The following is a 27873-nucleotide window of genomic DNA, read 5'->3' as shown; positions in this document are numbered from 1 at the left end:
GTACGAGCAATGACTATCATGGCTGATGACACGAGTTTGATCCCTTAGAGTTACACGATTGAAGATAGAACCAACTCCAAGTTGCCCTTTGACTTCCACATGTATACTGTGATATGCATGCCAAAATCCATACACACACCCAAAACACACTCAAATAATAAGTGTAGCAAATATAAATGAATAAACAAGTATCAATCTTCATAAGAAGCCCTAAACTATCACATTCATATTCCATTAAGAAAACTAGGGTACAAAATTAGTTAAGAAACATGTTCCATGCCATATAGCTATTAAAGTGGAAAAAACAGATTTGAATTTAATCAATTCTATTTTGACCTCTACCCTATTGATTGCTGTGCTATGTCGTGTTTAGCATGTATTCTTTTATGCATTTAAAGGTCTATAAGCAACTACAACACACTCTGTATATGTATGCATATTTATGAAAACAACAGTATAACCATGAATCACATGAGTATGTATACTACTAATCCTTAAGTAACCCTTTGAGACAGATATTACCTGCTTCAAGACTCAAACAAAGCCATAGCTAGAATTCACTTTAAGAAATAGTTCTATTGTCGGGCGGTGGTGGCGCACGCCTTTAATCCCAGCACTCGGGAGGCAGAGGCAGGCGGATCTCTGTGAGTTCGAGACCAGCCTGGTCTACAAGAGCTAGTTCCAGGACAGGCTCCAAAGCCACAGAGAAACCCTGTCTCGAAAAACCAAAAAAAAAAAAAAAAAAAAAAAAAAGAAATAGTTCTATTTTAAGTGAATTAGCCAAATTCATTTTAAATACAACACATTCTTATAGAAAAGTGACATAAATGTACCTATGCTTTCAAATTAGCACACAGGAACTATTGACCATATGCAGTACAGGGGATAAAAGCGCTTAGATCTAGCTGGGTGTAGGGAGCACACCTTTAATCCCAGCATTCTGGAGGCAGAGGCAGGTGGATCTCTAAGTTTGAGGACAGGATGATCTATGGAGAAAGTTCCAGGACAGTCAGGGTTACACAGAGAAACCTGGCCTCAAAGGGGGAAAAAAGAAAAGCACTTGCATTTAAATTAGACACTGGGATCCAACTCAAACCTTGTAACACAGGAAAGTTACTGAATGGCTGTGACACATGTTCTTCTAGGATGAAAACACCATGTACCTCATAAGATTATTGTGAAGATTAAATGGGTTATGTATAAAGACTTGAGAAAAGGGTATGGTGCATAGTAAATATATAATAAATATCCCCACAGTAACTGTAGAAAAAAAATCTCTGCTGAGATTATAATACAATCCATAATATAGTTCTGAAAACATTTTTTCCTTTTCCCTTTTTGTATAAATGATATAAAGGTTGTATAAAATACTCAAATCACACAGAATCTGGGACACAATTACCATAAAAGCATATTTAAATTAGAAGAACTAAAGTGTATGGAGAGTACAAAGCCCTCTGCCGAGGAAAGAACAGGAATGTGTTGTTTGTAAAACTGTGGATGGTGTTTAGCCTGGGATGAGGGGAGAAATGATTCCTGTCTAAACATTTGCCTGTAAATGAAATGAAAACTGTCCTCTTGATGTTTCTACATGGGTCAGAGAATCAGTGGGTAAAAGGTGGTGGGGACACAAGTTATATCGTAAGATGAATTTCTTGTAGTTCGGGTTGTTTAACAACAATATGGCTTGCCTGAAGATGTAACAAAGTTCTCTGTCTCTAGAAACATATATACAATTTTTTTCTTTTTTCCTTTTGGTTTTTCCGGACAGGGTTTCTCTGTAGCATTGGAGATTGTCCTGGCACTAGCTCTTGCAGACCATGCTGGTCTTGAACTCATAGAGATCTGCCTGCCTGTCTCCCGAGTACTGGGATTAAAGACATACACCACCACTGCCTGGCCATATATACAAAATTTGATATGTTTTGGTAGAGACGGTGTATACTGAATTCTTGTATATTACTGCAGGTTGACTCTGACATTGAACTCCTTACTGTATGTAAAGTTAACAAAGTAGTATACACTGACTTCGGTCTGAAGAACCACAGGAGCAAAGGAAAAGAACTGTAGAGTCTGTATCGCATGGCTAACCTTGTGGCTGTTAATAATCAGTGTGGTTATGACTACATACTTAACATAGCTGTACTGCAGCTATTATAAGGAGCTTAAAGCACACTAAAGGTAAAATAAATTAAATCAAGGCTCATCTAAGCAGTGGACAGTACTCTTCACTTAATCTTTACATAAGTAATTCTAAGGTCACAAATGCAAGCACCAATTTTTGGTATGTGTTTTTTAAATGAGATGCTGCTGCTGTGTTCTCTCTCTCTCTCTCTCTCTCTCTCTCTCTCTCTCTCTCATCTTTTCATTTAGAAATTAGAGAAATTATAGCTAGGTATGTGATCTGTCATGCCTGACTTCCAGCACTCAGGCAGCTGAGGCAGTAGGATCACTGTGATGCTGAGGTCAGTATGGGCTAGAGTAAGACCTTACTGAAAATGGGAGTGAGGGGATGCAAACTCTGCATGCTTCCTGTTTGCTTGTTTCTTATTTTTGTCCTTGGTTACTGGTAACTGGCAGCTTTAGAAAATAAATCATTTCCAGTGTACTTGCTAGTATTTCAAAACCGTGGTAACAAAAAGCCTTCACTAATGTTCATGCATATAATAAAGGAAATTTGGGTTGGTGAGATGGTTCAATGGAAGGGAGCTGTATGTTCAAGGCCGAGGACCCTGACTCCTGAAAGTTGTCCTCTGACCTCCACACATGCACCCTCCTTCATGTGTACACAAATGATATAAAGGGATGTAATATGACCATGGTGGTGACACATGCCTTTAATCCCAGCAGTCTCTAACTAACCACCTGCAAAGGAAAATTACCTTACCCCTACACACAAACATGTGTGTGCAAGAATAGGGAGAGAAAAGAGACAAAGCAAACATAACCGCAAGGGGAAAAATTGGGAGTTGTGATTAATGGCAGAAACTGAAGTAATATGTAGAAACGAAAAGTGAAATTTATGCTCTGGCACTGCTGAAGCATGCATGGGCAGACCGTATATGGCGGTTCTATTGAATTTGTTGCAACAGAAACAAGTTTCTGTTTATTGGGTTTCATAGTCTAAGTTGATGAGGATGACTAAGCAGGTCTCTTCCTCAAGAGGACACCAGATCTCATTACAGATGGTTGTGAGCCACTATGTGGTTGCTAGGAATTAAACTTAGGACATTTGGAAGAGAAGGGAGTGTGCCCTTAACCACTGAGCCATCTCTCTAGCCCCAAAGTAATATGTAGCTGCCTCGTCATAAAGGGAATCTCTAACATGTTACAAATCTGTGCTATATTTTTTTATAGAGAATGGAGCACCACCTGAAAACATAAATAAGGAAACAACAGGATCAAAACAGTATTAGAAAGCTTGAGTGAGTTTTGCACTTATAATCCCAGCACTAAGGAGTCCAAGGTCACTGTTAATTATGACCAAGGTTAAAGCCAGCCTAAGCTACAAGATCCTGCCTCACAAAAGAACAACAAAAAACACAAGGAAGCAAGCAACCTATCCAAACCAACTCCCCACTGCATACTTTGTTAAAAATAATGCTGGCAGCAATGTTTAAATTGGAATGAAGAAAAACTGGCTGAAGAAGAAAATACAGATCTGAAAAGGACAGAATCAGGCCTTGGTGATCTGAATGGGGAAGTGAAGGTGGCCAGAAAAATAATATCCATCCTAAAAGCCAAGTTTTAATTATGGCCACTAATGTCATTACCATAGAAAATGTGGGCAAAAATTCAGAAGTGGGTTATGTTCCCTTGGGGTTCTCCAAATGACCCTTTTCTGGGGATTGCCTAAGACCATCAGAAAACAGATATTTACAATTCAAAACAGTAGCAAACTTACAGTTATAAAATAACAATGAAAATAATTTTACGGTTGGGGGGGTCATCACAACACGAACTGTATTAAAGGGTTACAACATTAGGACCACTGTCCTAAACTTTTTGAACTGTCTCCAGTATAGAAATCTGGTACTCATGGTGTGTCAGACCATGCTGGAGTTTATGTTAACAAGGTGTTTCATTGTAGGTCCCTGAACAGTTTCATGATAGGGAATAACATTTCTAGAAAAAGTAATTATAACATAGGGGGTTGGGGCTTTGAGTCACATGATATAAGACTATCAGTACAGCTCAGAGAACATATCCTGACTAGAGATACAGCTTTTGAGTTATCAGAAAATGGAGCATGGTTAAAAGATCTCTAGGGATGGAACTTCAGAAGGCCAGAACATACTGATTTGTTATCACCCATCCCCACCACAAATTTATAATATGTTTGATATGCTGCTTCTGGTGCTTTTCCTTTTAAAGCAGCATTTGTAACGCACATGCCTGTGTACACATGCAAATGTATCATAATGGAGGTGGAGATGCTAGAGGACTAATTGTAGAAGTCAGTTCTTGCCTTCCACCACGGAAGTCCTGGAGATAGAATTCAGGTAACCAGGTAAGGCAAGAAATCTTTACTCCTCTAAGCCATCTTGCTGTCTGGCTTCTGGCATTTTTAATATTTTAACAAAACCACAACTGAGTACTTTGAAGAAATATTAGCGGTTTAGAACATGGGAATATCTTTAGATCAAATGCTTCCCTGATCTTTAAAAAACATTTATTTTTATTTCATGTGCATATGTGTTTTGCTTGCATGTATGTAAGTCCATCACATGCACACAGTGCTTGTGTCGGCTGGAAGTGGAACTGGATCACCTAGAAATGGAGTTACAAGTGGCTGTGAACTGCTATGTGGGTGCTAAGAACTGAACTCAGGCCCTCTGCAAGAGCATCAAGTGCTCCTAGACATCTCTCTAGTCCCCACTGATTCACTTTCCTTCCCTGCGCTAGAAAACTTCTTTTAAGATTTTACTTACATCCACAGAGGTTTTACATTCTGGTCAGCTGAGCTTAGGTGCCTTATGCTTGACACATATGCTATTACAAACATCTTGTTCACAAATACCCCAGTGAAGAACATACTGTCTAGCTTCTTTTTCTTTTTAATAAATAATAAAAACAAAGTCTGAAGGTCATCCAAGTGGTAACCAACCATAAAGCAATGTAATGATCTAGCTATGTGACTACTCAATCATATATAACCTTTGCTCTTCATTTATAGCTAACTAACTCTATGCTCAAAATTCATCAAGGTGTACTTGTACAGCCTGAGTGTCTGCTTAGGAGACAAAGCTATTTACTTCATTTAAAACAGTTAAGAGAAAAGACAGTTAAAACAAACCAGGGCAAATCTATATTAATAAAAGTACTATACGAAAGCACTACTTATCTATTTCCTTAAGCGTCTATCTATCTACACGTCCACAAGGTGCTAAGTACTACAACCAACATTTCAGTTTACACTTAAAAACTGATTAATTTCTATGTGAGCTAACAAAGAACATTCCATGAAATTATTCTTTTTAAAGTTTTATTTTACTTTTAACTGATGAATAACCATTGTATACAGTATGATGCTTCATTTCTATACCAGAAATACCCAAATCATGCTAATTAACCAGCTCTTTGTGCTCTATCTCTGAGTTGAATGTTTTTAGGTTAGGCAAATGAACTGATATACAATACTTGTCACTTTATATAGCTTACTCTACTTGTGATAATGCCCACTAGGTTCACACATGTTTCAGTAACTGTTTCCAGCTATATAAGAGCTTAATGGTATTCCCCATGTATATAAAAGCATGCGAGGGTGCAGTGGTACTAGGTCTTGAACATGGAGCCTTGTGCTTGTTAAGAGTACTGTCAAAGAGCTATATTCACAGACTGAAATTTTACTTTTAATCCATTTGTTTACTGATGACACATCAACTGTGCCCACAGCTTAGATATGGTGGAAAATAATGCAAGAAACACGGGGGTGTGGTCACCATCTCTTTGATGTGATAATTTTGACTCCTTTGATCAAAAACCCAGAAGGAAGACACACTACTGAACTATATGGCAATTCTTTTGTGTTTGTAGCACTAGAGACTGAATGGGGGCCTTGCACACACTCTTACTACTGACGTATTTTTTCTTTTACTTATGACAAAACTCCATTCTGTTTCCCATACTAGATTTACTAACTTGCAATAGCACCAAGAATACACAAGAATTTCCTTCTCTCCATCCTTGCCAGTATGGATCCTTCAACTTCTAAATAATTAACCCATCTCAATGGAGGGAAGAAATGTCTCTCTCTGGTTTTCAGCTATATTTCTCCAACAATTAGGTATTGAACAGACATGTCCTCTGAGAAGTACCTACAATTAGAGTTTCTGTTTTGTCGGGGGGGTTTTATCCCCCCTCCCCTTATTTTTGTGGTGTGGGTAGAAACCAGAGCCTCACACTCTCAGTGAACTACACCTACAGTTCTAGTCAAGCTTTTAGTCTTCTTTAAAAAAAATAAAACAAAACAAAAAACTAAGGTAATGTTTTCTTTATTGGTAGTCTGAGTTCCTCAAAAAAATACTGTAATATATGATTTGCATATATTTTCTGCAACCTGTATTGCCTCTTCAATCTATTACTTCCTTTGTCATGAAAGTCTTTTAAATTTGTTGTAATCCCATTTATTTATTTATCTATTTTCAAGAAGGCCTTACTCAGGTTAATGACATGGAATTTTTTTGTAGTTTGCTTCTAGTAGCTTATAGTTTCAAATCTTACACTTAAGCATTTAATCCATTTTTAATTTATTCTGTTGTAAAGCTGAGTTAAAGGCCCATTTTATTTTTCTACATGTGGCTATCCAGCTTCCTAAACACTATTTATTGAAGCGGCCTTCTCTAATGCATATTCCAAGCACTTTGCCAAAACTGACCACAAATGTGTAGGCTTATCTCTGGGCCAGATAACTTCATTAGTTGATATGTCTGTTTTGTGCCAATATCATGCTGTTTTAATTAGTACAGTTTAAAAATACACTTTGAAAACCAGTAATCTGATACTTCTAGTTTTTCCTTTTTCCTAAATGGCTCTGATCATTCAATCTTCTGTGATCCCATACAAGCTTTATGGATACTGTCTATTAATATCTCTGTGAAGAATGATATTGGAGGCTGGCAAAATGCCACAAGGGGTCAAAGCGTTTACCATCCAGGACAATGACGTAAGTCTGAGTCCTGTAGCCTAGGATGGAGAGAACCAATTCCTGAAAGTTCTTCTGATCTCCACACATGTGGCTCATAAACAAATACATATACATGAACATGCACACCCCACACGCTGCTAATAAAAAAATACTGAGTTTTTTTTTGTCAGAGACTGCATTAAATCTATTTTACATCTCCCAATGACTCAAACATATGAGATAAAGGCTTTACCACTGTGCTATATCCACAATCCTTTGTATTTTTAACACATTATATTTATCTGTATTTAGTTTGTATTTTAAGACATTGCCTAACTAGCTTCTCTGGACTGGACTTAAATTCACTTTGTTGCCCAGGGAGACCTTGAAGTTGCAACCCTCCTACCTTCCAAATTAGAAGGGTTTACAGGCCTGCACTACCAGATTTGTTTACAATACTAATTATTCTATGGATGAACACAGGACACTTTCCCACTGATTTAAGACATTTAAATTTTTATACGCAATGTTTTACAATTTGAATTAAACAGTTTGTTCATCTTCTTGATTAAATGAGGTACTAAATATGTGAAATGTTATGCTATTATAAGTAAGACTATTTTCTTAATTTCTTTTTCAGATATTTTACTACTGATGTATAAAATACTACTAGTTTTGTATGTTTATTTTGTATTACACAACTTATTAAATTTCATTATCAGTTCTAAAAGTTTTGGAGTGGAATTTTAGGGAATTAAATAGAAGTCTCTCTATCAAAATAGTCCTGTCAGCAAACAGATAATTCCTCTCTTTGTTATTGTCTAGATGCATTTTATTTCTTTTCTTCCTTCATTGCTTTGGCTAACATTTCTGGAACTTTACTATTTAGAACTGGTAAGAGTGGTTATCCTGTCTTGCTTCTGATCTTGGAGAAAAAGCTTTCAACTATTTAGCATTACAATTGAACTATGAGGCTATATCTCATATATTGTTATATGGATATGTGCATGTATGTGTGTTGAACATTCTAAATACATCTAATTTGTTGAGTTGTTATCATGAAAGAAGCTAACCAGGCCTTTATGATAAACAACATTTCAGAATTTTATAATTAAGAAGTACACCTAATAAAAATCCTTATTTTGAAAATAGGTAAAATTCTTTACTGTACACAGCAGTATACAATTTGAGACCCTATATGAAGCTAGGTAAAAGGCAAAAGTTGGCACACATAGCTCTCTCCTCTGGCCCCAATATGTGTGCTATGGCACATGTGCAACCAATGATTTGAAAGTTATTAGAGAGATGAATCAGTGTGCAAATCTGACAACTAGAGTTCAGATCCCCAGAATCACATAAAAGTCAGACATGGAAATGCACACATCTGCAATCTCAGTACTCCCACAGGGATATAGCAGGCACAGACAGGAGAAACCTCAGAAGCTTACCAGCCAGTTAGCCTGGTGTTCACAGCAGTAAACAATATAAGATCCTGTATGAAGTGAGGTAAAACAAAGTTGTCTCCTCTTGCCTCCATATATGTGCCATGGCATGTGTATATGTGCCTGTACTACACACACACACTAAATAATTAAATGCATAATTTAACAAAATTACTAAGTTTTACTCCAACATATTGATGTGTTAATCAGAACACATTGTGGTATTATATACATTTAGCTTCCAATTATCTACAAAGTAAATATTCAACAGTTTTGGTTTTATCTTGAAACTTTTTTTAAGCTTATTCTCTACCTCATTTAATGTTTAAAGTGAAATGGCAAATTATACTTTGATAATAATTACAAAAGTGAAGCATAATTTTGATTTGCTGCATTTGAAACATCTGTAATATTCACAGTTATATGCTCCCATGTCCCATATTCTATAACAAGCCTAGAAAACATCAAGGGTCACACAGTGAGGGATAAACGTGGGTGGAAATAAATTACATCACAATAACGAATGAGCAAAACAGCACAGAGAGGATAAAAATAAATTGGCCAGGACTGTTTCACATGTTATCCAACTTAGCTTTTGAGGGAGCCCAAGAATTTGACAGTAGTGCTTAAAGAGGTCATTAAAAAAAAAAATCTTTAAAGAGATGGTCAATATTCTAAAGTATTTAATGTTCAGTGATGGACAGAATACTAGTGGCTTTCAGGAATCAGTTCTGAGAGTGGAAACTACCCGAGAAGTAATGGAACATTCTAAGTAGATCTAATGATATTTCCATAGATACATTATGTACATTTGTTAAAACCCATCAAATCATATACTTAAACATATATGCAAACCATTCACATATATTTATATGTAATTTTATTCCATTAATGCTCTTTTTTTTTTTTGGTTTTTCGAGACAGGGTTTCTCTGCAGCTTTGGAGCTTGTCCTGGAACTAGCTCTTGTAGACCAGGCTGGCCTCGAACTCACAGAGATCCGCCTGCCTCTGCCTCCTGAGTGCTGGGATTAAAGGCATGTGCCACCACTGCCCGGCTCATTTTTAAACAGGGACTAGAGAAAACAAAAGGGTAGCTATATTTTGTGTTGCTAAAACATTCAAATTTTCATGAATCACAAGGCAGTTCTCAGTATTCTAAAGAAAAAAATGCTTTCTCTAAATAGAGTTTAAAGCTCTAGCAGTTTCTTATTTTAGACTTCCAAAGACGCAATAGGCAAGACATGTAGAACTTGGCAGAAAACCAAACACAACAGACTATCTTAGTTTATAAAATACTACTACTAAAAACGGAATTTTCACAATACATGTTTCCATTTATAATATAATTACGGAATTTGTGGGTAAGAGACTACTAGCCGAGGAGTAGAAAGTGTATAACTCAGAAAGTGCTATTCTGAGCAAATTAATTCATACCTTTGGGATTGTTTCAGTTCTAAAACGGAAAAACTGGTTTCCTATTATTTATGTCATTTTAAAGATTAAGTTCTAGTACAGGGTTGACATCTATATACAGAGCCTTCTGCAAATAAAAGTCCTAAGTCTCAGATGTTTAAGGTAATGAAGTAGAGGAGGAGTACTAAATACTGTTATTTTTAGAAATTTTTTAGAATGTTAGTTTTACACCTATTAACTCTTACTAGCTAATCACACAGTAATCTAAAATCTCTGCTACTAGGGTTTTACTCTTTATAAATGACTTTTCCTTTACCTGTTCACTTATTGCAAATGAAAGGATCACACAGCTTAATTTATGTCACTTAAAAGATCATATTTGCAATAACAAAACTGTTATACCACAAGTGTCTTAAATGTTTTGTATAAAGCTATAGAAAGAATATACATACGGAAGTGGATAATGGTATAAACATAGACATCTTTCTTGAAAAGTTATACAATAAAAAAAGCAAAGCTGCCTTTAGGAAGAGGTCTGAAGGAGAGGTAATTTTCCTATTTTCACCTTTTGCACTACTGAAAAAATTTCTAACTGCTGATTCTTTAAAAATAATGGTCTTAGGTTCGAACCATGAGTTACAGTTAGTTCCCTCTTATTTTCTATAATTACAGAGAAGTAAAAGGCAAGTTTCAGTTCTTGCTTTGTTTTTATTTTTATTTTTTCAAATTAAACAATGAGCATGATAATGTAGGTACTTAATTCAGCTTTTCTGCACCCAAACACCAGGGTGATAAATTGGATTAATGGCTGAAAAAATCTGAAGTATCTACTTTTACGGAATGCATATTATTTCACAATTACTTTTTTGGGAGGGGGCAAGTGGAGGTCATAAGAATATTTGTCTTCCCACCATGTGGTTACTGGGTATTAAAAGGTCTCAAGTCTTCAGGCTTCAGCACAAAGGCTCAGAAATTCTTCACTTTTAAAAGTCATCTGGTACACTTTTGCTTCAGATCTTAAGGTTAAAAGCATTTGGCTGACTCCATACTAGACAATACTAAATTGACAATACTAGAAAATAATGCCACGCCCTGTCCTACTGACTAGGGATAAGAAAATACAAGAGCTACTTATCTTTCAGTAAATGTTTCAACTCAGTAACCTTATGAACAGTAATATAAACAAGGCATTAACCACAAAGAAAAAGTCTTTGTACTTTAGAACAGCTAAAAACTACTATCATAAAATTTAGAATTCTCTGGAAGAACATATATCCTACTAATATGTCACATAAAAATCAAAGAAGTACAATACCTGCAGCATCTTCTGGATCCGATACAACAATGTGTGCATTCAATTCTTGTAGCTTGTGATGTAATTCTTCTAATTTTTTATTTGACTTTTTCAAAATGTTGTCTACATAAGCCAAATTTTTTTTATCTGTTGTGACTTTCCTCAGATTTTCAGCTCCTTCTTTGATTTTCAGTTCTTTCCTTATTTCTCTCTTGATTCGATCTTTGATGTCATCCAATTTCTGTTGCACCATTGTATCTGAAAAGTCTAATTTTTGAACAGCACTCACGTTCTCAGAAAATGAAAGACTCCGGGAATCTCCCTATAATAAATAAGTAAGTAAGTAAGTAAGTAAGCAGACATCCAACATTGGAATCTAGAAAAGCACATGTAGCATCAAGGATAAGTGTTTGTATCATGAAAAGACTACTTATTAACTGAATTACATTTAGGTTTCTCCTTAATAGGCAACAGTGTACTTATTTTCCTGTATTAAAACCACATTGAATAAAAGTTCAAATATTCTGTCCACTTACTAAGTAATGTTATTTGATAAACACACTTACATTGAAATGAGCTAGGCATGGTGGTTCATACCTTTAACCCCAAAAGGAAGCTGTGGCAGAAGGACGGCAAGGTTAAGGGCCAGTCTGGGTTATACAGCAAGGTTATATCTCAAATAATCTAGTTAGGTACATGGATCATAACACATCTATAACACAAAGGCATCACAGAGTTGTGTAAAGATGGTTAAACTGTCACTCTCACATTATAAACTCTGGGTAAGTTATTTCATCTTTAAAAACTCAATTCAATTATCTATAAAATCTGGAACACAGTATTAGCGGCCTTTCAGAGCTATTTGGTAATTCAAGACATTCTAAGAGAAATTTCAAGTATAATTTTGCCTCACTAATAACTTAATAAAATTCTAGCCGGGCGATGGTGGCGCACGCCTTTAATCCCAGCACTCGGGAGGCAGAGGCAGGCGGATCTCTGTGAGTTCGAGACCAGCCTGGTCTACAGAGCTAGTTCCAGGACAGGCTCCAAAGCCACAAAGAAACCCTGTCTCGAAAAACCAAAAAAAAAAAAAAAAAATCTAAAGGAGAATAATGTTACCTTCTATTTAAAAAAAACAGAAAAGTAAACTAGCAAAACAAAGTAAATACTTTTCTGGTCACTTTTTATCACATCACAATACATAGACTTATAAACATAGTATTCAGAATTGCATATATATTTTTCAAGGCTATCTCATCTAATAAGTTTAGTTGGGAATACAAAAACAGAAAATTATTAATAGAAAATATCTCTAAATTATGTCTTTAAATACTAAGATGGTTGGTGGCTGTATAATTAATTTTCTTAATATCAGCTAAGTAAATCCAACATACATTTAAAAGAGCCAAAGTTATGTTTTAGCTACTTTTACTTGTCCAATTAGACTAATAATAGTGGATATTAGTCTAATAGGATTGCTTGAGCATTCTTAAGTTCTGAGAGGCAATCATATATCAGTTCCCTTTGAGAAGAGCTGAGTTTATTGATAGGATGGAAAAGAGTAAGACATTTCTCTGTGCAGCATGTTTACCTACTTCTGGAAATACAGACCTAATGAAATAAAAGACTGCCTTTCAGTTCCCATCACACACACACGCACGTATGTATATGTGTATATATGAGTAAGTACTATTTAAATTTTTGGTATATTACCTTTTACATCTAATTCAAGACAGAGCTTCTCTGTCTTGGAACTAGCTAGGCTGGCCTCGAACTCATAGAGATCCGCCTGCCTTGCCTCCTGAGTACTGAGGTTAAAGGTGTGCACCACCACCATCCGGCCCCTTTTACATCTAATTCTTAATCTCTAATAAAAATATGTCATGCAAAGTAGGGGGAAAGGTGAGCAAAGGGTAGCCTCATATATATATGGAGCTGAATTCTATTAACTGGTTTCTAACATTCTTAAGGCTAAGATCTCCTTGACATTATGACAAAACAAAACACACTATCAAAAAAATGTTAATACATGTCTATATAATCTCTATACTGTACTCTATGCATCTTATCTAAACTAATTCCTGAAATGTGCCTATTGACTTTAAATTTAATTTTATCAAAGTGTGTTATTCTTCCAGAGATAAAATACTGCTGAAAATTTTCAGCATTCATTCACAAATACATTCATTCACATAGTGCTGGTGATAAAACTCAAGTTTCACATGTTAGCCAAGCACCCTACCACTAAGCTACATCCCCAGTTCCTTCAACATTTATAATTCAGTGAGTCTCATCATTTTAGTTTCCAAGTCACTTTAGGTTAGGTACTGGGAACACCAGTCATATGATGAATGCCAAAGAATAAAAAATTCCCACTGTATAGCCTTTTGGAAAATAGCCTGAAGCAAAAAATGCTTAGATGAGAAAAGACTTTAAATTAATCCAACTCTACTAGGAATTTCAATTCTTTTAAGTTCACCAGAAAATATCACAGAAATGAATAAGTTCTTGGACTAATATTATGCAGTAAGTCACTAGTCCTTAAAATTTCTTGGTTCATGATATCCTTCACTTTAGTAACTTCTTTCCTTATTCTTTGCAGACCAAAAAAATACCCAACAGTTCTGTTAAGTAAATAGTAAGATCCAACTACCTTAATATTTTTTTTAACAATTTAGCCATGGTATACAGTGACAATACAAATTGAAATGAAAGTATAACATTTACATAACAGCTTTTAATGGCTGTTAAAATAAAAAGGCAAAAATAGCTCACATATTTGATGTGAATTCTTTGACATCCCTTCCTTACTTCCACTCTTCGTTCTTTTCAAATTGTTCTCCAAAGTCCAACAATATCAAGTTGTGGGAAATTACTTTGAGAAACCATGTTTCTTGGCTCTATCGCCATGCATGTTATACCTTTGGGATATACCACCTCTCTGTCTCCAATTACTTGTTCCAAGTTCCTTCTTGGCCTGGGTAACTTTTTGTTTCAAAGTTCATGATAACCTTCCTGGAAAGAATTTCCTGCCAATGTTCTCCCTTAGGAGTTAAATGACTCTCCTGTGTGCTGGTACCATGGACCTTGTTTAAATAGTTACTTCTCTTGTTATGTGATCACTCCAAAGACTAAGAGCGTTCGACGGCAGGATTATAAAAAGAAAAAGATATGTTTAAAACATTCACACACACACACACACACACGAATTTAAAAACTCATGCTTTCCTCTTTCTGATAAAAAGAATACTTGTTGAAGCTCAGAAGCAAACTAGGATTCCACCATTGAGAAATCAGATACAAACTTTGACTGATAACAGATTGGCTCCCTCTTCTTTTCCACAAATCTGACTTTTTAGTAACCATATTATTACTCCCACCTTTTTCTGTGACATGAATCAATTACCTTTAGGACAGGAACAAGGGGTGTACAAAATATAGCCATTAAGTTAGGATAAACAACTGTTCTAGATACCAGATCCAGATCCCAAAAAGGTTAGAATATTCTCCACCCCCTACCTCAGCCTTTCCTTAGGCATAGTCAGTCTCAGTATGTAGATATGGTGTGGGAAGTCCTTTTGTATATGTGTTGTTTTAATTGGTTAATGAATAAAGAATCTGCTTGTGATAGGGTAGAGTAGAGCTAGGCAGGGAAAACTACATTGAATGCTGGGAGAAAGAAGGCATAGTCAGAGGAAGCCATGCAACCTCCAGAGTAAGATGCAAATTGTCAGCCAGAACCTTGTGGTAAAACATAAAATAATAGAAATGAGTTAATTCTAGATGTAAGAGCTAGCCAGTAAGAAACTAGAGCTAATAGGGCAAACAGTGATTTAATTAATACAGATTGAGTCTGAGCAGCCGGGAATGAACGAGTAGCCTCATACAGCATAGCTATGGTTGGCCTGGAACTCTTTTGTAGGCCAGCCTAGCTTCATCAAGATCCTCCTCCTTCTGCCTCCAGCATGAGCCACCACTATCCTTTTAAAACATTTTAAAAAATTAAAAATTTTAAATTTTAGTAAGAATAAACTGAAGGTTTACTTAAAACAACCATAATTTTCTTATATTTACAATAACTGAAATAACGCATTTAATCCCCTAAATTGTAATGCTTCTATCCCCAGAAACAAAATGTCTATAACACCAGGAACTATTACTAGGCAATGAAATAATACTCTTAACTTAAATAAACTAAATTAACTACAAAAAAATAGTTCATAACCAGTGGGAGATCCTTAGTGGCAACTTCTGCCTTAGTATTTTCTGTTGAGGGAGAAATGACATCTATACCTACCTTAATTACTAGCTTCATGCTTTTATCTACTAGTTCAGAACATCTTTCTACAGAAAGTGTAGTGTGGAGACATGCACCTGTTACCACAGCACTTGGGAGGCAAACAGGAAAGCTGAGACTAACTGGCCTATCAGCAAGCAGTTCAAGAACTGTTTAAACTACATGGTGAGAGTGTATCTGGAAAAACAAACTGACAGAGTGGTCAAGCATGGCCCAGGTCCTCAATTTGATCCCCACCACCACACTGTAAAACAACAACAAAAATAAAGTTGGATTGAACTTCTAGCTAAAAAGTCACTATTATATTTATTAATATGATCAGAAAGTATAAGAACAAGAGAGGAAAATTAGTCCATGAGCTATTTCTAGACATAATGCTAAACTATCAACTGGACAGACTATCCACAACCACTGAATATACATGAAGAAAACCCACATTTCCCCTATCTTTTATCACTGAAACTAACTGCATGCTTAGCCACTCCACATTCTGATCAAAATAATCTGAAATCTGCGGTTTACATACATTCTAATTTTATTTTGCTTTGCAAAGGCTCTAGTGTTTTTTAAAAACTACTAATCTAAGTCCAACATTAACCAAATGACTGACCAAAACGTCTTCAACTGTTTTAACAAGTTATCAATCGCATCTATTAATATTTAATACATAATAAATTTTCTGTCATCTCTTATCTTTAAAGCAACATTCAAATTTTAAACATGTAAACCCATTTGTAAAATTAATGTTCTAAGAATCATCTTTACAACTGAAATGATTAAATAAGGAGGTTTCAATTGGCAGAACAATAAAAACAACCAAATTAATAACAGACAAAACAAAAATTCTAAGAATTTTCAGAGGAAACAAATAAATTTAGAATTTTAAATAAATAGATTAAGTAAGAGACTAGAGATAATTAGTACATCAGACACATAACTGAGGAAAATAAATTCCCAATTAAGAAATAAAAATTCATCTGAAATATTTTCATTAAAGAAAATTGCTGCTTTGACAAAAAAGACTATACCATTCTTTGTCCATTTGATAAACATTTATAAAAGTCATACTGCTGACTATATATACTTGTAAGACTAATTTATATCATTCTTTGTCCATTTGATAAATATTTATAAAAGTCATACTCCTGACTATATATAGTTCTAAGACTAATGGCCTTAACAGATAGTTAATATAAATAGAAACTTACAATTATGTCTTTTGATCTAGTAATTATAATTGCAAAAATAAAATAGAAGAAAACAAAAATAATCAGGATGCTACTTAAGTGTCATAACAAAAAATTTACAGAATAAAATCAAATTTCTCTTACGGCTTCAATTAACCCACTCACAACAGTTATATCTGCTAAGTATACACAATTTTTCCAAATGTTATGCTTAACATAAAAATGGAAAAAGATATTAAAATAGTCATAGCTATCCCTAGGACAAAATATTAACAGGGATTTTACTCTGTTCTTCCAAATTTTACATATTTTTCTCTAGCCTTTGGAAATAAGATTTTTTTCTATTCTTTTATTTTGCCTATAATAAGGACAGCTTTTAGAAGAAACCAAAAGCAGCATTCACTTTATTTCAATTCTGTCGAATTAAAAAATTTATAATGGTATCTAACACCATGTATTTGCTATTAAAGCTTTTTAATTCAACATTTCTATTGTAAGAAATGGAACTACAAATTCTTCTTTAAGTAGATCAAATCATTGACAGTCAGGCATTTCAAATGAAGAAATGTATTATTTGTAAAGCTATGTTTACAAAACGCATACTTATGAAACAATAAAATTCTGGTTTTAGTTTAAAACATAAATTGGCATTTTCAATCTACTGTACTTCAATAAGTTCACAATATAGTTAAGAAAACATTGAAATAAGAATAGGACCAGATTTGAAAAACAAAGCCTGCCACTTATGACCAAGTACTTCATTTTAGAGGAGACAGGAAAAAAAGATGTTTATGCCTCACTGGCAAGGTCCCCAGAGAAGTGAAAAGGCTGTTACTTCTACTGCATTTCAGAAATACAAAAGTCTGACTTGACAGATGCCAAAAAATGTTAGAATACCCATAAAAACCTTGGGTGTCACAATTCACATGTTGTTGACTATAAGGAATAAAAAAATCATTTGGTCTAACCCCCTTGACTGTAGTTTGAGGCAATCAGGTTGAAAGCAGTCAAGCAAATAATCTAAGATCACAAAGTCAGTAACCTGGCTGGTTCAGCACAGTGGCCTTCTGACTCCTGGTCTGGTGCTCTTTTTTTGCTATACCTTCTTTAATGAGGACCCTTCAGAATACTCATTTCCTATATTTGAACTAAGCCTTGACCTAAATGACTTGCATTGCAACTTTCTCAAGTCAGGGGCATTGGCAAACACAGGTCTTTCCTCTCTTGTTTCACCCTAATCCATCCTTTATACTTCAGAGGCCTAATCTAGGAATCCAACAGCAGTTCAATGCAATCCCTAGTAGGAGTGTTCCAACACATACATGGCATACCATCACTTTCCTTCTTCCCGGTTTGTTTATATACAAAATAAAGCTTTGGTTTTCTGTTTGTTTTAGTTTTTAACTACTTATTTGAAACAATACACAGTAGTGAAAATATAAAAAGTGACTTTTTTCTCAGCCCATTTATCATCTGTGTAAAGGAGAGTTACTGATTTCCTTGAGTTAATCTTGTATCCTCCTACATTACTAAAGGTGTTATTGAGTTGTAGAAGTTCCTTGGTAGAATTTTTGTGGTTACTTATGTAAACTATATCATCAGCAAATAGTGAGAGTTTGACTTCTTTTCCGATTTGTATCCCTTGATCCTTTTGTTGTGTTATTGCTCTAGCTAGAACCTCAAGTACTATATTGAATATATATGAAGAGTGGACAACCTTGTCTTGCTCCTGATTTCAGTGGGATCACTTTGAGTTTCTTTCCATTTAGTTTGATGTTGGCTGTTGGCATGCTCTATATTGCCTTTATTATGTTTAGATATAATCCTTGTATTCTTGCTCTCTTCAAGACCTTTATCATGAAAGAATGTTTTACTTTGTCAAAGGCTTTTTCAGATCATATGTTTGGTTTTTTTTTTTTCAGTTTGTTTATATGGTGGATTACATTGACAGGTTTTCATATGCTGAGCCACCCCTGCATCTCTGGGATGAAGCCGACTTGATCATGGTGGATGATGGTTCTGATGTGTTCTTGGATTTGGTTTGTCAGTATTTTATTGAGTATTTTTGCATCAATGCTCATGAATGAGATTGGTCTGTACTTCTCTTTTTTAGTAATGTCTTTGTGTGGCTTGGGTATCAGAGTAATTGGAGCCTCATAAAAAGAGTTTGGCAATGTTCCTTATGTTTCTATTGTGTTGAAGAATTTGAGAAGTATTGGTATTAGTTCTTTAAAAATCTTGCAGAATTCTCAGCTGAAACCATCTTGTATGGGCTTTTTTTTTTTAGTTGGGAGACTTCTGATGACTATTTCTATTTCTTTAGCAGTTATACATTTATTTGTTTGTCTTGTCTTGATTTAATTCTGGTAGGTGATATTTATTCATAAAATTGTTCATTTCCTTTAAGTTTTCCAATTTTGTGAAGTACAGGTTTTTGAAATATAACCTGATGATTCTCTGGATTTCCTCCGTGTCTGTTGTTATGTTCCCCCTTTTCATTTCTGATTTTGTTAATTTGTTATTCTCTCTCTGCCTTTTGGTTAGTTTGGGTAAAAGTTTGTCTGTTTTGTTGATTTTCTCAACCAACACTTTGTCTCATTGATATTTCATATTCTTTTCTTTGTTTCTATTTTGTTGATTTCAGCTCTCAATTTGATTTTGTCTAGTCCCCGTAAGTGAGTTTGTTTGTTTCTTTTTGTTCTGGAGTTGTCAGGTGTTCTGTTAATGCACTAGTGTGGGATTTTCCTAGCTTCTTTTTGCAGGCATTTGGAACTATGAACTTTCCTCTTAACACTGTTTTCATTGTGTCCCCTAAATTTGGGTATGTTGTGTGGACATTTTCAATGAATTTTAGGAAGTCTTTACTTTCTTCCTTTATTTCTTCTTTGAGCCACTAATAATTCAGGTGATTCATATCTATCGCCATGCACAAAATTCAAGTCCAAATGGATCAAATACCTCAAGATAAAACAAACTACACTGAATCTCATAGAAGAGAAAGTGGGAAGTACACTTGAACACATTGGCACAATATAACTCCAGTAGCACAGACACTAAGAGAAACAATTAATAAATGGGACCTCCTGAAACTGAAAAGCTTCTGTGAGGCAAAGGGCATGGTCAACAAGACAAAATGGCAGACCATGGAATGGGAAAAGATCTTCACCAACCCCACATCAAAAAGAGAACTGATCTCCAAAATATACAAAGGACTTAAGAAATTGATCATCAAAAGAACAAATAATCCAACAAAAAAATAAAATGCAGGCCTAAACAGAGAACTCTCAACAGACAAATCTAAAATGGCTGAAAGACACTTAAGGAAATGTTCAACATCCTTAGCCATCAGAGAAATGCAAATCAAAACAACTCTGAGATCCTATCTTACACCTATAAGAATGGCCAAGATCAAAAATACTGATGACAACTTATGCTGGAGAGGATGTGGGGCAAAGGGAACACTCCTGCATTGCTGGTGGGAGTGCAACTTGGTAGAATCCCTTTGGATATCAGTATAGCAATTTCTCAGAAAATTAGGAAACAACCTTCCTCAAGACCCAGCAATACCAGTTTTGGGTATATACCCAAAGGATGCTCAATTGTACCACAAGGACACGTGTTCAACTATGTTCATAGCAGTATTGTTTGTCATAGCCAAAACCTAGAAACAACTTAAATGCCTCTCAACCGAAGATGAATAAGAAAAATGTGGTAAATTTACACAATGGAGTACTACAAAGCTGGAGGGAAAAATGGCATCTTAATTTGTTGCAAATGGATAGATCTAGAAAACATCATATTGAGTGAGGAAACCCAGACCCAGAAGGACAAATGTACTTACTCATAAGTGGCTTTTAGACAAAGCAAAGAAAAACCAGCCTACAATTCAATCCCAAAGAACCTAGACAACAAAGAGGATGTAATTTACATGGGAAGTAGAAAAAGACAAGATCTCCTGAGTAAATTGGGAGCATGGAGACCTTGGGAGAGGGTAGAGGAAAGGAGTACAGTGGAAAAAAATATATGGCTCAATTTACACAAATGTAGGCTACATGGGTATTTAGCAGAAGGCCAAGTTAGAATGTAACATAAAGAGAGATGCATTCAAAATCAGAATGGTCATTTATAAATTCTAATATTCCAATCACGCTAAAGCTTCAATTTCTTCATTTTTTTTATCATCACCACTACCATAATAACCATAATATACTATTTCTATGTCTTATAGAGGTTATGCTCAGAATTTAGAAATGTAGTGGGCTAGAGAGATGGCTCTGCCATTAAAGGCTAGCCTCACAACCAAAATAAGAAATGTTTTCATAGCAACAGTACCATTCCTGGCACACAGCCCTGAGGCTGTCAATGCTGGGTACTGGGTTCCTACATAATACTAACCCTCCCATTATCTTCACTAAGACAATACTTTTGGTTAGATGCATCCAAGTGTACAGATAAAATTCTCACTTCATCAGCCTTTCTTGTACTTACAAATAGACATACAGACAACTCCTGTTAAAGAGAACTAGCTCCTTCTTTGGGGTGGCATTCATAGCTTATTTTCTTTTGCTGGAATACAGATCCAAGGCCTGAAAATGTAGCAACCATCTGTGACAATGAAGTACACATAAGACAAAAGTCAATTCACCATGAATGACAGAAGAGAAAAAAAGGCTGATTCCTAGATATCCTTATTTGCCTGGTACACAACTCCTACACTGCCTACCCTTGGCCTTTAAAACAATTATCAGCATATAATCATTGCACACAATAGGGTTCATCTTGACATTTTCATACATTTATCATACACTTTGTTCATCTATACCCCCTATAAATTCTGACACCCCTTTCCCTACTCTTGCTGGTCCCCTTCCTCTTCCAAACAGTCCCTCTTTTATACAGATTCTAATCTTTTTTTTTTTTTTTTTTTTAATCGAGACAGGGTTTCTCTGTGGTTTTGGAGCCTGTCCTGGAACTAGCTCTTGTAGACTTGTAGACCAGGCTGGTCTCGAACTCACAGAGATCTGCCTGCCTCTGCCTCCCGAGTGCTGGGATTAAAGGCGTGCGCCACCACCGCCCGGCAAATATTTATTTATTTATTATGTATACAATATTCTGTCTGTATGCCTGAAGGCCAGAAGAGGGTGCCAGACCTCTTTACAGATGGTTGTGAGCCACCATGTGGTTGCTGGGAATTGAACTCAGGACCTTTGGAAGAGCAGGCAATGCTCTTAACCACTGAGCCATCTCTCCAGCCCCTACAGATTCTAATATGAGAGAAAATACAATATTAATCTGAGTGTGCCTTATTTCATATAACATGATAATCTCCATTTCTATCCATTTTCTTGCAAATGACAATTCATTCTTTGCAGCTTCACCAGAACCCCACAGTGTATATGCATTTTCTTTACTAATTTATCTACGGACAAACATCTAGGTTGACTCCACAAACTGTTATGCATGCTGCAATAAATATGATGTCTAAGTTCTCTGCTATATGTCAGTCTGGAGTCCTTCAGTTATATGTATGCAGAGACATACCTAGATCATATAGTTATTCTATTTTCTTTTTATCTTCCTTCCTTCCTTTCTTCAGGGCAGGGTTTCTCTGTGTAGCTTTGGCTGTCCTGGAATTCACAGAGATCTGCCTGCCTCTGCCTCCTAAGTGCTGGGATTAAAGGCTTGAGCCACCACCACCTGGTTTGGTAATTCTGTTTTCAGTATTCATATTGACTAGCATAGCAACTATACTAATTTACATCCCGCCACACAAATAGTTTACAATAGTTCCTTTTCTTCAGCATCATAAATGCTGACTTGGATTAATAAAATATATAAGGCCTCATTACTAACTTAAGTTTTTAATTTTTACTATGAGTAAATGGAAATTCAGGGCAGGATTTGGCAAGAAAAGCCCATTATGAAGGGAATAGTATTGCTGGCACAAACAGCATTGAGTTACTCCTCACTTCTTTCATTCTGTCTCTGGGGTAGTCCTTTGACTTACTCTTACCAACAGTATGTAGTAGAAGTAACAACAATGTGGTGTTCAGGACATTTTCAAGGTTGGCCTTAAGTGGACTTAAAGCTTCTGTTTAAACTCTTGCAATTTCAAATGCTATATAAAGGCTCTTCTGCTAGCAAGAGCAGGGAGCCCTGGAATAAGAGGTACCACACAGAGTCCACTTACAAAAGAATAAATTATTCCAGTTGCTCCAGCTACTATTACTGAGATGGCAGACACTGAGTCTATAGTGGACATTCCAAATTGTCACCAGCTGACTGCGGCTGCATCAGCGAGCCCAGCTCAGACCAGCAGAAAAAACACCTAATGTTCTTCCACAAGCACAGGATGTTTGTATGCAGAAAAAGACCTAAGAGAATAAAGTCGTGGTTAATCCAGGCTCTCCGGAGTTTCTTTAATTACATCCAATTACTCTTTGTGGACCCTCAGTGGAAACATCACCATCTAATTTAAGGAAGGAAATATTAATAATACTATAATAGAAAAATAATAAACAATGTAATATTAGTATTCTTAAATTCTTTCCACACACCATCTTTATGAGAACATAGACTATATAATCCCACCCCCAAATAAAAGATACATACGTCACACTTTTATAAAAATTCATAGAAATATTGGCTAGATATTTATTAATGGATGCTATTCCTGGACATTAGACATAGAAAGGTGAAAAGACACAATCTACACAGCTACAATCTACAACTACATGAATCATTTCATTTCTATGAAAGTATGGATCATTTCAATCTTCTCCCTTTGCTTATTTGTAAATTCTTACTCCAGTGAGAAATAATGTATAGCAGTAAAAATCATATACTACTACATTTTGAATAACTTAGACTATGGTTTACTTTATTTTGGACAACACTATTAGTAGTTACATAATCATAATGGAAACTATATTCTGGAGAGTCGGAGGGGGCTAGAAAGCTGGCTTACAGAGTAATAAAGAAAACTGGCTAGAGAGTAGTTAAGAAAACCTGTTGCTCTTGCAGAGGACTCAGGGTTTGGTTCCCAGCACTCACACTGTGGCTTATAACCATCTGTAACTCCAGTTTCTGGAGAGCCAATTCCTGTCATTCTCTGCAGCATCAGGCACACACACTGTGAGTATGCATACATGCATGCAGAACATTCATATACAGAAAATCTAAGTTGTTTTGTATATGGTGTTTCTGTTCTGCCCAGCCCTACAGTCATTTAGTCCCAACAAAACATACAGAGGCTTATATTAATTATCAACTGTTTGGCCTATTAGCTCAGGCTTATTATTAACTAGCTCTTATAACTTAAATTAACCCATAATTCTTGTCTGTTAGCCACGTGGCTTAGTAGCTTTCATCAGTGAGGCATTCCTGTTGCAAGGAGGAGGGCCCGCTTGTTCGTCCCAGTCCCCAGGCTTGCTTAGCCCAGAAATAACCACACAGAAATTGTATTAATTAAATCACTACTTGGCCCATATCTCTAGCCTCTTATTGGCTAACTCTCACATCTTGATTTAACCCATTTCTATTAATCTGTATATCACCACATGTCAATGGCTTACTGGGAAATATTCTAACCAGTGTCTGTCTCAGGCAGTGGACCCATGGCTTCTCTCACTCTGCCCTTCTCCCTCCCAGCATTCAGTTCTGTTTTTTCTGCCTACCTAAGTTCCACCCTATCAACTAGGCCAAGGCAGTTTCTTTATTCATTAACCAATGAAAGCAACACACACAGAAGGAACTCCTACACCACATTCCCACCTTGCTTCCTCTGTCTTGGTGGCAACTGCAGACTAAGCCTTTCCTCTTACCAGAATTGTCCTAGCCTGTACTTACTGCCAGGCTACTGCCCAATCAGTGTTTTATTAAACCAAAACAAGTGACAAATCTTTACAGGGTACAAGAGCATTATCCCACAGCACTGTTTTTGTGTTGTTGTTTTTTTTTTTTATTTTAAGGAGGAGTGTGGTGGTTTGAAGAAGAATAGCCCCACAACATCATATATAGAATGTTTAGTCACCATGAAGTAGATCTCTTTGATAGGATTAGAAGGATTAGTCAGTGTGACCCTGTTGTGTCCGTGGGGGTAGCCTTTGAGGTTTCAAAAACCCATGCCAGGCCCAATCCCTCTCTGCAGATCAGGATGTAGCTCTCAGCTACTGTTCCAGTGCAATAAATGTCTCCATATCCTCACTATGATGATAGCACACTAAGCCTCTGAAATTGTAAGCAAGTTCCCAATTAAATGATTTCCTTTACAAAAAGTTGCGTTGGTTATTTTGTCTCTTCACAGCAAAAGAACAGTAACTAAGGAGAATTCTGCATAAGAAAACCTAAATTCTAGTTATAGCTCTGTCACTGATTTATTCTAGGATTTTTTTTCAAATGTTTCAATTGTTTCTTTTCTAAAACTGTGCTAAGTTCAGCTACATCAATTTCAAATTAAGAATTTGAACAAGATGAAGTGAAAAGAATGAATGCCCTAGATTCAAGGTGATATTATAAAAATTTCCTCCTTGATACAGTTAGTATAAAACACAGTGCACGGCTGGGCCTAGTGGCACATGCCTTTTTTAGTTGGGAGGTAAAGACAGAGGGACCTCTGAGAGTTCAAGGTCAGCCTAGTCTACAGTCAGACCAAGGCTACACAGAGAGACTTTGTCTCTAAAATAAACAAACAAAAAAACAGTAACAAAGTGGAGGATGGAGAGAGAGCCCTAGAAAAATTTTCCTTCCTATCGTTGCAGAATCTCAGCCCACTTCTAGAAAGCCTCCTTTCATGAAGTCATCTTAGGCAAACTGTTTCTAGTTATTTAACATTCATCCACTCGGGCTAACAGCATGATTCAATACTACCCAATGACTTCCTAGAGTACATCCCACACCCTAATTCCTAGAATCAGTTTCTCACTTCTAGCAGCTTACATACCACCTCACTACATATGCTGTTTTATGGATTTTAAACTCAGTATGACTCAAAATAAATACTTTATTAGTCTTTCCAAATCACCCTATTTCTGTTACAGATGCCAAAGTCTTCAACTTCTGTTGACTGAGATTTCTGTCCTGCCCGGTTCCCATAGTCGTTAAGTCCCAAAGAAATCACACAGAGGTCTATATTAATTATAAATTGGTTGGTATAGAAACCCGGGCTTCTTATTAACTCTTATAATTTATATTAGCCTATAATTCTTGTCTGTGTTAGACATGTGGCTTGCTACCTTTTCCAGCGATGCAGTCACAACTTGCTTGCTCTGTGTCTGGCTTCTTCTCTCTCTGGGTGACGACTGCACACTGACTCTTTGCTCTTGCCAGAAATCTTCTGTTCTCATTGCTCCGCCTATACTTCCTGCCTGGCTACTGGCCAATCAGCATTTTATTAAACAAGTACAAAAAAAAACAAATCTTCACAGGGTAAAACCACTGTCCCACAGAAAACTTCCATGTCTTTCCTTCACTCATCATAGCCAATGGATTGGCAGATAGCTACATTAACCACTTTTCATTCTCTTAGGAAAATTCTTGATACACTATTATAGTCAAAGGTGTATTGTGCTGAGAAAATATTTTCTAAAATTTGTCACTGGTCAATTGACGAACAAAGTTATTTTTTTTTTAGTTCATGAAAAAAAAACAGTCTAATAAATTATAAATTTAAGTCTCAACATGTGTTGACACTTAAGTGTTTTCATAAATCTATATCATTTTTACTCTCAGTGACATTTTTAGAATAGTATATATGTTCCCAATATTGATTCTCATTTTGTTAAAAAAAAAACATATAGGCTTTTGAAACAATAAATCAATGTTTTTTCCTTAACAGCAACTTGGACTGCATGCTTCCTTTTTATCCCTATTTGCTATTCTATCTTTAGCAGCTCTCAAGAGGGTGATTCCTGGTTCCCTTCAAGTCCCACTATCCTTGCCTAGTTATTTAATTACTTAAAAACTATCTCTGCCATGTGTAATCTTCATGAGAAAAGAAAATATACTATTAGTAAATATGTTGCTAATTATTATATGATCAGACCACAAAATAATACTTTGAATAGAGTAGATGTTCATTAAATGAATGGAAGAATGGTTACAGTAAATTAGTATACTTAAAAGTAACAAGAAAGAGAAAAAAAATCATACTAACTCATCATCTTTTCCACAAGCAGTACTCAAAAGTCTCACATGAGCTATAGTATATTGTATCATTAAACAGAATAAAGTTTCTAATGTGACACATTCCATTGTAGGTGGAGCTGAACAAAAACCTATAAAGAACCTGCTAATACCCACAACCAGTTTCCTTATTCTTATTCATATAATACAAGAATTACAGGTTTAACAGGTTCAACCACACAAACCAAATCAGAGGATAATAGCAAGGCTACCGTTGTCTATGTACAGAATATCAGTAGACATTATGTGTGGGGGTGGGAGCCAAAAAACAGGGCTAAGGATGTAGATCAGTGGTAGAATGTTTACCTAGCATGAACATGACCCTGGGTTCAATCTCCAGCACACACAGAGCACATAGACAGACACTCACACTCAGACACACAAACACATGATGTGGTTTTTTTTTAGTAAATTTGTGTTTTTTGGTGTTTTGGGGGCTTTTTTTTTTTTTTTTGTAAATAACGTTTGCCTGAAGATCAGAATGCAAAACTGTAAAGTCAATTAAATGTTTTCTTTTTAAGAGCTACAGTGGTCATGGTGCTGAATTATCAATTGCCTTCCTCCATAGGTGCTCAACTTAAGCTGTCATCCTAGGAAGGAGCATAAAAGTGGACAGGGTTTCCAGTATAGTCTTGGCTGTCCTGCAACTTGCTCTGTAGAGCGGAACAGCCCGGGCTGACCTCAAACTCAAAGAGATCCGCCTACCTCTGCCTCTTGAGTGCTAGGATTGAATAAAGGTGTGCACCACCACTGCCAGGCCTTAAATCATGAAGCTTTTGCAGCCTTAGACTTTATAGTATTACATAAAAGTGTCATAACATCAATTAAAACATAACTACTGACATTAAAAAGAATCATTCAGCTGCTAGTATGGATGAGGAAGGTTAGTCAAGTGTGGTGGTTTGAATGAAAATAGTTATACGCTCATACAT

The 27873-nt window shown here is 35.9% G+C and overlaps 1 protein-coding gene across 2 annotated transcripts in view; it reads right to left on the bottom strand.

The window, feature by feature from the left end:
- The window catches only part of Pkn2 (protein kinase N2), a 98561-nt gene that overhangs the window by 54270 nt on the left and 16418 nt on the right, over positions 1-27873 (bottom strand). For both annotated transcript variants that reach the window (XM_075981174.1, XM_075981175.1), the window contains exon 2: positions 11297-11597. In XM_075981174.1, the coding sequence (XP_075837289.1) occupies positions 11297-11597 (301 nt within the window). The remainder of the gene's footprint in view (positions 1-11296; positions 11598-27873) is intronic.

Source organism: Microtus pennsylvanicus, chromosome 7, assembly GCF_037038515.1.
Source record: "Microtus pennsylvanicus isolate mMicPen1 chromosome 7, mMicPen1.hap1, whole genome shotgun sequence".
NCBI classification, from domain to species: domain Eukaryota; kingdom Metazoa; phylum Chordata; class Mammalia; order Rodentia; family Cricetidae; genus Microtus; species Microtus pennsylvanicus.
The sequence above is the reverse complement of the archived record's forward strand: the minus strand, read 5'-3'. Positions and strand labels throughout refer to the sequence as shown.